This window comes from Oncorhynchus masou, unplaced genomic scaffold, assembly GCF_036934945.1.
Source record: "Oncorhynchus masou masou isolate Uvic2021 unplaced genomic scaffold, UVic_Omas_1.1 unplaced_scaffold_2835, whole genome shotgun sequence".
Taxonomy (NCBI): Eukaryota; Metazoa; Chordata; class Actinopteri; order Salmoniformes; family Salmonidae; genus Oncorhynchus; species Oncorhynchus masou.
Window position 1 is genome coordinate 1 of NW_027009261.1, and position 13,099 is coordinate 13,099.

The window sequence follows — 13,099 nt, forward strand, 5'->3', positions numbered from 1 at the left end:
TACTGCCTTTACCTTTTGCATGCCGTTTTTGGAGATCTCCACAAGCCCATCACTGAGTTGGTTCGTGGAGGGACAGGTTAGAACAGAAACCTCAGAGAGGAGCTGAGAGACTGACTGCTCTCGACATGTTCAGCATGTCAGAGCCGAGGATGCTGGATAATACCAGTGTCTACAATACCTTCACCGAGGGTGGAGTCTGACTGCTCTCGACATGTTCAGCATGTCAGAGCCGAGGATGCTGGATAATTCCAGTGTCTACAATACCTTCACCGAGGGTGGAGTCTGACTGCTCTCAACATGTTCATCAGGGGGTGGACCCCAACATGGAGAGGTTGCTTTTGTGAATGTGAATCTTCTTACCAGTGAATATCACTGTTTCAAACCAATTGGTTTTTAGTCATATAATCCTTGAATATATGTATTTTATGTATCTTTAACAGTTAAGTTAAAATATATTATTTTCTGTCTTGGTGTCGTTGCCCACCCCCAGGGATCTAAGGCCTCATCGACCAGTGACCTTAAGGTGCTTTCAGACCATCTGGGCTGGAACTGGAAGCTGTTTCTTATATGATACTCTGAGCTGGGTGGATGAGACAGTCACTGAGCTACAGGGAGACTCTGGATACCAGCTCACAAAGACCACTACTGACTGTGACATCACTCTGACTGTGACATCACTCTGACTGTGACCTCACTCTGACTGTGACCTCACTCTGACTGTGACCTCACTCTGACATCACTTTGACTGTGACCTCACTCTGACTGTGACATCACTCTGACTGTGACATCACTCTGACTGTGACCTCACTCTGACTGTGACCTCACTCTGACTGTGACCTCACTCTGACTGTGACCTCACTCTGACATCACTTTGACTGTGACCTCACTCTGACTGTGACATCACTCTGACTGTGACATCACTCTGACTGTGACCTCACTCTGACTGTGACCTCACTCTGACTGTGACCTCACTCTGACTGTGACCTCACTCTGACTGTGACCTCACTCTGACTGTGACCTCACTCTGACTGTGACCTCACTCTGACCTCACTCTGACCTCACTCTGACCTCACTCTGACCTCACTCTGACTGTGACCTCACTCTGACTGCGACTCTCCAGAGGAAGGACAACAACTGGAAGTGGAGTTGTCAGGCGGAGGACCAGGGAGAAGTGAAGACCTTCATGGACTTCACCTCCACATTTTCAGCTAGACATTATCACATAGATAACGATACCATTTCATCAAGTAGTACTGAATGAGCTTTTCTTTTGACTGCATGCTGGTTGTCTGTATTCCAGAGAAGGGTGGTGAGGGGAGGACAGGCTCATCATAATGACTGGAATAGAATGGTATCACCATGGAAACCACATGTTTAATGTGTTTGATACCATTCCATTAATTCCGTTCCAGCCATTACTGTGAGCCAGTCTTCTAATTTTAAGTGCCACCAGCCACCACTGATATTCACCCATTTTCTAACGGGACCAACAGGCCCGAGTCCTGCTCCCTCTGTGATGCCAAATCCCACTTCTCCAGGTGCACTTCGGTAACATATTATTTAGTCTGAACAACCAAAAAGTCTTCATTTATGCACAACTAGAAAGGATCAAGTTCAGAGGGGAAGTTTTTCTCAGCTCAGGAACATTATACAGGGATAAAAGACTGTTGGTGGTTATCATCCTCTGTACAAACCTTCCTTTACATGTTCAGCTTCAGACCTTCCCTACTTCTCACTTAAAACACAGTTTCTGCGTATTAATACATGACGGTTTGTGTTTGATCACTGTCTGTCCTATTATCCAGGAACCACTAACAGTGTCCAGTTGTCCATCGACATTGTTGTCGTTGTGGCACTGACCATCATGGTTGCCATAGGTACTATTTACAAAAACCAGGAAGAACCGCCCACCAGCAGGTGAGAATCACAGGGATTGGTTCCTTTTTAGTTCCATTTAGGTCCCTATCTTCCACACCTTCAATGTTCACAGATCTATAAGACTTGATAGATCTATGTCTAATCAGATATGGATGAGGGCACCAATCCATCCACAGGCCAATTGGAGCATACCATAAAGTACATTCACATATCCTGTCCTTCAGATCAACTGAAATGGAATCAATTCAAATAAAATGATCAACTGAAATGGAATCAATTCAAATAAAATGATCAGCTGAAATGGAATCAATTCAAATAAAATGATCAACTGAAATGGAATCAGGTCATAAATAGTCCTTTGACATAAATCATCTTGTCCATATAAACCCTGTTTCAACTATTTCATCCTTAAGGTTTTCTATAGAATGGTCTGTCATGTTGTCTGATGTGTTTGCTGTTGTTTTTGTTCTCTGTATAGAACTTAAAAGGAAGCCTCTGGTATTGAGATTCAGGTCCTGGGGGAATGACCCCTTGACCCCTACTCTTCTCCCAGTGCAGGACTAAGGCTTATATCTAAACTGTCTGTAGCTTTATTGATGGAGTGAAATAGTATATACAATTTGTTTTTACAGGTGATGCTCATCTATGATAGGGCATAGTGTTTTGGATCTTGTTTTTGCGTTTGAACATATCGTTTTTTATTCTTCTTGCATGCAGTATGGATGCAGAAATGTACTATGCCATGTTTGGTTGACAAAATATATTTTTGTGTTTTAATTTATGTCATAAAAAAAAATATATATATATATATATATATATATATATATATATACATATACATATACATGTATATATATATATATACAATATGTGTGTGAAATCTGGACTATTTTCAGTTGTATCAACCTGTGATGTTCCAAAACCTCCACTAGATGGGGACGTTACCTAAAAATTGAAAAACGTATTGCTTCCGTCTCTCTTGCCCAAACCTGGGCTCGAACCAGGGACCCTCTGAACACATCGAACAACAGTCACCAACAACCCATCATTAGTTATTGCTCCAAAAAAGCAGTGGCTCTTGCAGAATAAAAAGGGAAACAACAAATACCTCAAGTTCTGAGTGAGTGAGTGATGTCACCGATTGAAACTCTACTAGCTTCACCTCTAGCCAGCCGTTTAACACTGGTAACATTACGGACATTCTCTGTTAATCTACTTACCTGAGGGGAGATGGGAGACTAGGACCTACCTGAGGGGAGACTAGGACCTACCTGAGGGGAGACTAGGACCTACCTGAGGGGAGACTAGGAACTACCTGAGATGAGACTAGGACCTACCTGAGGGGAGACTAGGACCTACCTGAGGGGAAATGGGAGACTAGGACCTACCTGAGGGGAGACTAGGAACTACCTGAGGGGAGACTAGGACCTACCTGAGGGGAGACTAGGACCTACCTGAGGGGAGACTAGGACCTACCTGAGGGGAAATGGGAGACTAGGACCTACCTGAGGGGAGACTAGGAACTACCTGAGGGGAGACTAAGAACTACCTGAGGGGAGATGGGAGACTAGGACCTACCTGAGGGGAGACTAGAACCTACCCGAGGGGAGATGGGAGACTAGGACCTACCTGAGGGGGGACTAGGAATCTACCTGAGGGGAGATAGAAGACTAGGACCTACCTGAGGGGAGATAGAAGACTAGGACCTACCTGAGGGGAGATAGAAGATTAGGACCTACCTGAGGGGAGATAGAAGATTAGGAATCTACCTGAGGGGAGATAGAAGACTATGACCTACCTGAGGGGAGATAGAAGACCAGGACCTACCTCAGGGGAGACTAGGACCTACCTGAGGGGAGATAGAAGACTAGGACCTACCTGAGGGGAGATAGAAGACTAGGAATCTACCTGAGGGGAGATAGAAGACCAGGACGGTGAGACAGGAGATGAGCAGACAGGGGATAATCAGGTTGATGGTGTAGAAGAGAGGCAGCCGTCTGATGATGAAGAAGTAGGTGATATCAGGGTAGATCTCATGACAGCAGTCGTACTTCTTGGTGTTGTATGTTCCCACTGCGTTGATGATGGCCCACTCTCCACTCTCCCAGTAGTTGTTCAGATCCACAGTGTTCTAGGGGATAGAGATCAACCGTCCTGCTCTATAAAGACTTCATATGGCGTCACAAGACGTGTGATTCTGCTCTCTGTGTGGCTTGACACTAGCCACGTTGCCATTCAATTGGCGACAGATTTTCATGCAAATCTGCGCATTTTCTCCACCAGATTTATTTCCATCAAATTGACTTGTTGCGGATAAAAGGCTGTGTGTGCGTGATGACTTATTGCACGTAAAAATACATTTTGCTACATTATACAGTTTATTGGACAACAAATGAAATAATTTATGGTCAATTTCACAAGGTGGTGATAGTGCAAGGTGATGAGCTTGATGAACTTCACAGGGTGGGGAAAGTGCAAGGTGATCTATGATGCTCCTTTCCAATAAGTATTGAATGTCTTATTGTGGTGACAATAATAGTGATGATCGATGCTTGACTGCCATTTGACAAATGAAAATGTTCTTGCACTTATCCATAATAATGTCATCATGTATACCAGCCTACCCGCACTGTATCTGCAAGCTGTTGGCTAGAGCAGAGTTGACAAAGTTGTCCGTATAAAATGTGATGGAAACACAATGAACTTTATTTGGCACTTGGAAAACTTAAATGGAAAAAGTACATTTTGGGGGCACTACATCATCAAGCATGGATTTTAACAGACAAGTCAGTTTGGTGGAAACACCACTGGTGTGGAAAATTGTTTTCTTTATGCCGATTCTAGAATATTAACATGAAAATCTGGCGCGAGTTGGATGGAAAGCTAGCTTCTGACAGCAATGGAGTTAGCAAGAACATATACATTAGCCTGATTCAAGATCTGTTTAACAAATAAACACTGTGCATTCACACGTTATCCACATCATTCACATCTTGTACAACACATTTACAACATTGCTTGCTTGATTTGATTGATACAATCCCCTACCTCGAAGCGTTCCAGGTCGATTTTAGCCTTGTCGTAGGTCCAAGAGCCAAACTTCATCTTACAGTTTTGCTGGTCGAAGGGGAAGAAGGTAACGTCTATAGAGCAGGAGGACTTATAGATGGCCGGGGGGACCCAGCGCACCTTCCCATTGTAGAACAGGTGGGCCTTGGTCATGTGGGTCACGGCAAACTCACCGTCTGCACTGGAGGGGGAAGAGGAGAGCAGAGGTTTGTACACGAGAGGGCGTGTTAAAATAGCTTTTTTTTTTTTTTTTGCAGTTGTACCGTAGATAATTGGCATCGTTACCAGCCAAACCCTCAGGTCGTTAGTTCGATTGGCACCGTTTGTTCTGGCAGATTGCTATGGGAAGGCACAGCTCGTGCTTCTGCTGACAGTGTTAGTGCTGTCCGTGGGTGCTGAATTTAGTGCCTCGATCATCTTGCTCATCAAGCAGAAATACACTACAGGCTATACGTGTAGCCTACTGCTGGACCAAATATACAGAAAAGGTCATTATTGGGCGGGCAGGTAGCCTAGTGGTTAGAGTGTTGGACTAGTAACCAAAAGGTTGCAAGATAAAATCCCCAAGCTGACAAGGTAAAAAATATGTCGTTTTGCCCCTGATCAAGGCAGTTAAAACTAGTTAGGGGTAGGCGGGACGCAAATGTCTCAACTGGCCAATTGCCAGGGAAAATGCAGAGCGCCAGATTCAAATAAAATACTATAAAATTCGAACTTTCATTAAATCACACAAGTAAGATACTCAATTAAAGCTACACATGTCAGATTGTGAAAAGGCTTTTCAACGAAAGCATAAGAAGCTATTATCTGATGATAGCACCAGCAGTGAACAAAGGAGTAAACAAAGGAGTTCAAGTTCATATTTCAACCCTGCAGGCGCTACACAAAAAGCTGAAATAAAATATAAAACATGCATTACCTTTGACAAGCTTCTTTTGTTGGCACTCCAATATGTCCCTTAAACCTCACAATTGGTCCTTTTGTTCGATTAATTCCGTCCATATATATATCCAAAATGTCCATTTATAAAGCGCGTTTGATCCAGAAAAAAACAGCTTACAAAAAATGCAACATCACTACAAAATATTTCAAAAGTTGCCTATAAACTTTGCCAAAATATTTCAAACTACTTTTGTAATACAATATTAGGTATTTTTAAACGTTAATAATCAATCAAATTGTAGACGGGGCAATCTGTGTTCAATACAGGAAAGAAAACAAACCAGCGCCACTTTTCACATCTTGCACAACTCACAAAAGTGTACCCTGTTCCGAGTTATTGCACAAAGGAATACCCTTAACCAAATTCCAAAGACTGGTGACATCCAGTGGAGGCGGTGGGAACTGAAAACAGGTTCCTAAGAAATATCCCTTGGCAATAATAACTCCCTCCCTTCCTCCCTCCCCCCTCTCCTCCCTCCCACCTCTCCTCCCCCCACCTCCCCCCTCTCCTCCCTCACCCCTCTCCTCCCTCCCCCTCCCTCCCTCCCTCCCTCCCCCTCTCTCCCAGTACCCCGTGATAACAAGTCAGGGAACAGAGAGAGGCAAAAAACTGTATCTGAACAGTTAGTCCTCTGGGTTTTGCCTGCTACATAAGTTCTGTTATACTCACAGACATGATTCAAACAGATTTAGAAACTTCAGAGTGTTTTCCATCCAAATATATGAATAATATGCATATCTTATATTCTTGGCATGAGTAGCAGGAAGTTGAAATTGGGCACGCTATTTATCCAAAAGTGAAAATTCTGCCCCCTAGCCCCAAGAGGTTTTAACCCAATGTTCCTAAAAATCGTCATTGAAAGTAAGAATTTGTTCTTAACGGACTTGCCTAGTTAAACAAAAGTAAAAAATAAATAAAAATTGTCATCATAACACTGACTATTTATATCACCCACTGTGACGCTCTTTCCTCTTTCTAGTGAATGTTAGCCAACTACACAGCTAACACACTTCAAACTGAAGCTGGAGAGACAGGAAACCAGCTGTATTTCCTTTTATTTATTGTCACGTCATTTTATATATCCAGAAACAATATGCTGATGAGTGGTTTCGCCAGTATGTCGTCCTGACATGTTAATATAGGCCGGGGAGGCGCGCTATTCAAACTTGAATGCTGCAAAGGTCGGGGAGGCAGACGGTCGGAGAGGCAGACGACAACTTTTGTTGCCATCGGTGCCTCGTTGTTAAAAACCCCTAATGCTAAGCAAGGAGTGATAATGTCTAGACGCTTTTTAAAGTGAGATCAAGTTAATGAGTTGACTTGTGGGCTGATGAGATGAACAGTGATTTCTAAGATACAAAACAAGTAGCCTATTTTTGCATCCTACCATACAGTTGAAGTCGGAAGTTTACATACACTTAGGTGTTTACATACAAGTTTCCATACACGTTCATTAAAACTCATTTTTTCAACCACTCCACAAATTTCTTGTAAACGAACTATAGTTTTGGCAAGTTGGTGAGGACATCTACTTTGTGCATGACACGAGTAATTTTTCCAACAATTGTTTACAGACAGATTATTTCACTGTATCACAATTCCAGTGGGTCAGAAGTTTACGTGCACTAAGGTGACTGTGACTATAAACAGCTTGGAAAATTCTAGATAAACACCATGGGACCACGCAGCGGTGGTGAACGTACCTTGGTGCGAAAAGTGCAAATAATTCCTAGAACAACAGCAAAGGACCTTGTGAAGATACTGGAGGAAACAAGTACGAAATTACCTATATCCACAGTGAAAAGAGTCCTATATCAACACAACCTGAAAGGCTGCTCAGCAAGGAGGAAGCCACTGCTCCAAAACCACCATAAAAAAAGCCAGACTACGGTTTGAAACGGCACATGGGGACAAATATCGTACTTTTTGGAGAAATGTCCTCTGGTCTGTTGAAACAAAAATAGAACTGTTTGGCCATAATGACCATCGTTATGTTTGGAGGAAAAAGGGGCTGCTTGCAAGCTGAAGAACACCATCCCAACCGTGAAGCACGGGGGTGGCAGCATCATGTTGTGGGGGTGCTTTGCTGCAGGAGGGACTGGTGCACTTCACAAAATAGATGGCATCATGAGGTAGGAAAATTATGTGGATATATTGAAGCAACATATCAAGACATCAGTCAAGAAGTTAAAGTTGGTTGCAAATGGATCTTCCAAATGGACAATGACCTCAAGCTTACTTCCAAAATTGTGGCAAAATGGCTTAAGGACAACAAAGTCAAGGTATTGGAGTGGCCATCACAAAGCCCTGACCTCAATCACAGAGAACATTTGTGGACAGAACTGAAAAAGCAAGGAGGCCTACAAACCTGACTCAGTTACACTAGCTCTGTCAGGAGGAATGGGACAAAATTCACCCAACTTATTGTGGGAAGCTTGTGTAAGGCTGTTTTTTTTGCATGCTCCTCAACCAATTGCAATACTTGTTTGGACAAACCTGTTATACAAAGTTATATGGTTGTACACTACAGTGTTAGACATTGTGAATTATTGTAGACGTTACATTAATAATCTAACGATGATAAAAACCGTTTTTAGATTATTCTTGAAACTATCAGGGTTAGGCAATACGTAACTCTGTCAATCTGGTAAATAGTCCAGTTTTTGCTAATTTAGCTCCCTGAAAATATTGTTAATTACCACCTAGCATATTTGGTTGTTGGAACATACATTTTTGGTTTCCCATTGGTTCTGGGAATGAAGCCATACATTTTCTGACCGATAAAACTGAGTCTTTGTCATGTTTTGAGAGCAGAATTGAACATTTCCTCTGTTCAGGGAAAGTTTGTTTTTAGGTTCCAGGGAGGTTCTGAGAACGTTTTACTATGGTTCCAGGGAGGTTCTGAGAACGTTTTACTATGGTTCCAGGGAGGTTCTGAGAACGTTTTAATCTGGTTATCTGAAAGGTTCCCTGAGAGGTTTTATTAACGTTCTGAGAACGGAAATTATCGGTTATGTGAAGGTTACTTTGGCATACACTTACATATGTGATTACTAAAGTTTTCTTAACGTTCTCATGAAAATTTGAGAACATCTAAATAGAACCATAAGGAAGCCTGTATGAAACGTTATGCTGACATAAATATATTCCCACAGGAGTACGCTATTTCTTAACATTCTTAAACTTCTTAGGGCTAGGACCCTTTTTTCCTCCACTTCCTGTCTGAATGATGTGCCCAAAGTAAATTGCCTGTAGCTCAGGTCCGGAAGCCAGGATATGCATATAATTGGTACCATAGGAAGGAAAAAACTTTGAAGTTTGTAGAAATGTTGAAATAATGAAGGAGAATATAGCACAATAAAAATGGTAGGAGAAAATCCAAAGCAAAACCAACTGGAATGTTTTGGAGAGACCATCTTCTTAGAAATGCAAGAGTACGGTCATATTGAAAATGAGCTCCCTGGATGCAATTCCTATGGCTTCCACAGGGTGTCAACAGTCTATGTTCAAGGTTTCAGGCTTGTAAATTCAAAAACAAATAAGAAATATCTGTTTCAGCAGAAGGACACAGTCTTGGATATTCGTTTTTGTGTGTGACATGACGACAGGACGCACCTGCTAAAATCGGTTTCCTATTGAACATACTTCTTTCCGTAAGAAATTGTATTGTTTGATTACATTTTAGGGAACCCGAGGAGTAAATAGAAACGCATTTTGACTTGTTGAAACAACGTTTAGGGGTAGATGTTCGGATTCCTTTCTTTGCAAGTTGAACGAGTGGATTGCTCAAATCGATGGCGCCAACTAAACTGACGTTTTGGGATATAAAGAAGGATGTTATCTAACAAAACAACACTACATGTTATAGTTGGGACCCTTTGGATGACAAATCAGAGGAAGATTTTCAAAAAAGTAAATGAATATTTCATTGTTATTAGTGAATGTATGAAACCTGTGATGGTGGAAAAATATTTTGATGTGGGGTGCCGTCCTCAAACAATCGCATGGCAGGTTTTCACTGTAACAGCTACTGTAAATTGGACAGTGCAGTTAGATTAACAAGAATTTAAGCTTTCATCCGATATAAGACACTTATATGTACATAAATGTTTAAAATCCATAAAATGTATGATTATTTATTTGAATTGCGCGCCCTTCAGTTTCACTAGAAGTTGTCCCGCTAGTAGGACCCGAACACTCCCATTCCAAACCAATTGGAGAACGTTTCTAGAATATTACCAAAATTGAAATGAAATGTTACATTGAACAATTAGGAAACGTTCTGTTAATATAATGAAATACCAAGAAAATAATGTTATTTGTTTAAGTTCCTTAAACGTGCTGAGTATGTTCCAAAGCCAAGCTCCTATCCTGCACCATTCCCAGAACATTGTCGGGAAGGTAAAATAACCATAGGACAACCACACTCTCACCGAGCTCTAAGAAACATAAGGTTCTCAGAACGTTATGTGCTAGCTGGGATTTGACATTTCAATATGACAGGAACCTTATCAGCCCTTAACAACTTGTTTATTTACACACAAAAACACACGTGACTCAGAGCCATTGTTTTGGTAGAGAGTTATGATCCTCCAGGAACAATCTCCAGAACTTATCTCCTCTATTGCAGTCTGTAATTTATCTCCTCCTCTGAAGAGCTACACATCCCTGATCATGGCTTTAATACGCACTGATAATAGCTGTAGATTAGAGATATAACGATAAGTCTATCATTACATCTTGCTCAAATCTCTCACACGCATTACGCGCACACACACAGACACACACCTTTTTAATTTCACTAACTGATAGTGATCATACAGAAGAGCTTGATGAGGTGAAACCCAGTCATTAAATACGAGGAGTTTAATCTGATACATTCAGCCGTGAAAGTTGAATCAATTTCGATGAGGAGAAAACTATTAGGAGGGCTAGGATCAGGATAACATGGCAGTATATTACTGGGGATGGCGAGGATCAGGATAACATGGTAGTATATTACTGGAAAGGGCTAGGAGGAGGATAACATGGCAGTATATTACTGGGGATGGCTAGGATCAGGATAACATGGCAGTATATTACTGGGGATGGCGAGGAGGAGGATAACATGGCAGTATATTACTGGGGAGGGCTAGGATCAGGATAACATGGTAGTATATTACTGGGGATGGCTAGGAGGAGGATAACATGGCAGTATATTACTGGGGATGGCTAGGAGGAGGATAACATGGCAGTATATTACTGGGGATGGCTAGGATCAGGATAACATGGTAGTATATTACTGGAAAGGGCTAGGAGGAGGATAACATGGCAGTATATTACTGGGGAGGGCTAGGATCAGGATAACATGGTAGTATATTACTGGAAAGGGCTAGGAGGAGGATAACATGGCAGTATATTACTGGGGATGGCGAGGATCAGGATAACATGGCAGTATAATGATAAGTCTATCAGGATAACATGGCAGTATATTACTGGAAAGGGCTAGGATCAGGATAACATGGCAGTATATTACTGGAGAGGGCTAGGAGGAGGATAACATGGCAGTATATTACTGGAGAAGGCTAGGAGGAGGATAACATGGCAGTATAATAATAAGTCTATCAGGATAACATGGCAGTATATTACTGGGGAGGGCTAGGAGGAGGATAACATGGCAGTATATTACTGGGGAGGGCTAGGATCAGGATGAGATGGCAGTATAATTATACATCTATCAGGATAACATGGCAGTATATTACTGGGGAGGGCTAGGATCAGGATGACATGGCAGTATATTACTGGGGATGGCGAGGATCAGGATAACATGGTAGTATATTACTGGAAAGGGCTAGGAGGAGGATAACATGGCAGTATATTACTGGAGAAGGCTAGGAGGAGGATAACATGGCAGTATATTACTGGGGAGGGCTAGGATCAGGATAACATGGCAGTATATTACTGGGGAGGGCTAGGATCAGGTTAACATGGCAGTATATTACTGGAGAGGGCTAGGAGGAGGATAACATGGCAGTATATTACTGGAGAAGGCTAGGAGGAGGATAACATGGCAGTATATCACTGGAGAGGGCTAGGAGGAGGATAACATGGCAGTATATCACTGGAGAGGGCTAGGAGGAGGATAACATGGCAGTATATTACTGGGGAGGGCTAGGAGGAGGATAACATGGCAGTATAATGATAAGTCTATCAGGATAACATGGCAGTATATTACTGGAGAGGGCTAGGAGGAGGATAACATGGCAGTATATTACTGGAGAAGGCTAGGAGGAGGATAACATGGCAGTATATCACTGGAGAGGGCTAGGAGGAGGATAACATGGCAGTGTATCACTGGGGATGGCTATTGTTAGGATAACATGGCAGTATATTACTGGGGATGGCTAGGAGGAGGATAACATGGCAGTATATTACTGGGGATGGCGAGGATCAGGATAACATGGCAGTATAATGATAAGTCTATCAGGATAACATGGCAGTATATTACTGGGGAGGGCTAGGATCAGGATGACATGGCAGTATATTACTGGGGATGGCTAGGAGGAGGATAACATGGTAGTATATTACTGGGGATGGCTAGGATCAGGATGACATGGCAGTATAATTATACATCAGGATAACATGGCAGTATAATGATACATCTATCAGGATAACATGGCAGTATAATGATACATCTATCAGGATAACATGGCAGTATAATGATACATCTATCAGGATAACATGGCAGTATAATGATACATCTATCAGGATAACATGGCAGTATATTACTGGGGATGGCTAGGAGGAGGATAACATGGCAGTGTATCACTGGGGATGGCTATTGTTAGGATAACATGGCAGTATATTACTGGAGAGGGCAAGGATCAGGATAACATGGCAGTATATTACTGGGGAGGGCTAGGATCAGGATGACATGGCAGTATAATGATACATCAGGATAACATGGCAGTATAATGATACATCAGGATAACATGGCAGTATAATGATACATCAGGATAACATGGCAGTGTATTACTGGGGATGGGATGGCTGTTTATGAAGATTGGGCCTACAGCTGCTGTTAAATCATTAACACTCTAACAGAAACAGGTACATTGACTCCTGTCATCTATGAAATCCTTAGTGGTGTCATGCTCCATAACATGGAGACGGGATCACAGATGTCAGTTCATTGTAGCGGGAAATTACTTTTGAGAAAACGGTAGCCCA

The 13,099-nt window shown here is 42.1% G+C and overlaps 1 protein-coding gene across 1 annotated transcript in view; it reads right to left on the reverse strand.

Annotated features, from left to right (window-relative positions):
• Positions 1-3,786: 3,786 nt before the first annotated feature.
• The window catches only part of LOC135533954 (neuronal acetylcholine receptor subunit alpha-2-like), a gene marked incomplete at its 3' end in the record, with an annotated part of 43,821 nt that continues 34,508 nt past the window's right edge, over positions 3,787-13,099 (reverse strand). The window contains exons 5-6 of the mRNA XM_064961137.1: positions 4,927-5,128; positions 3,787-4,009 (exon numbers count right to left, since the gene is read on the reverse strand). Of these exons, the coding sequence (XP_064817209.1) occupies positions 3,787-4,009; positions 4,927-5,128 (425 nt within the window). The remainder of the gene's footprint in view (positions 4,010-4,926; positions 5,129-13,099) is intronic.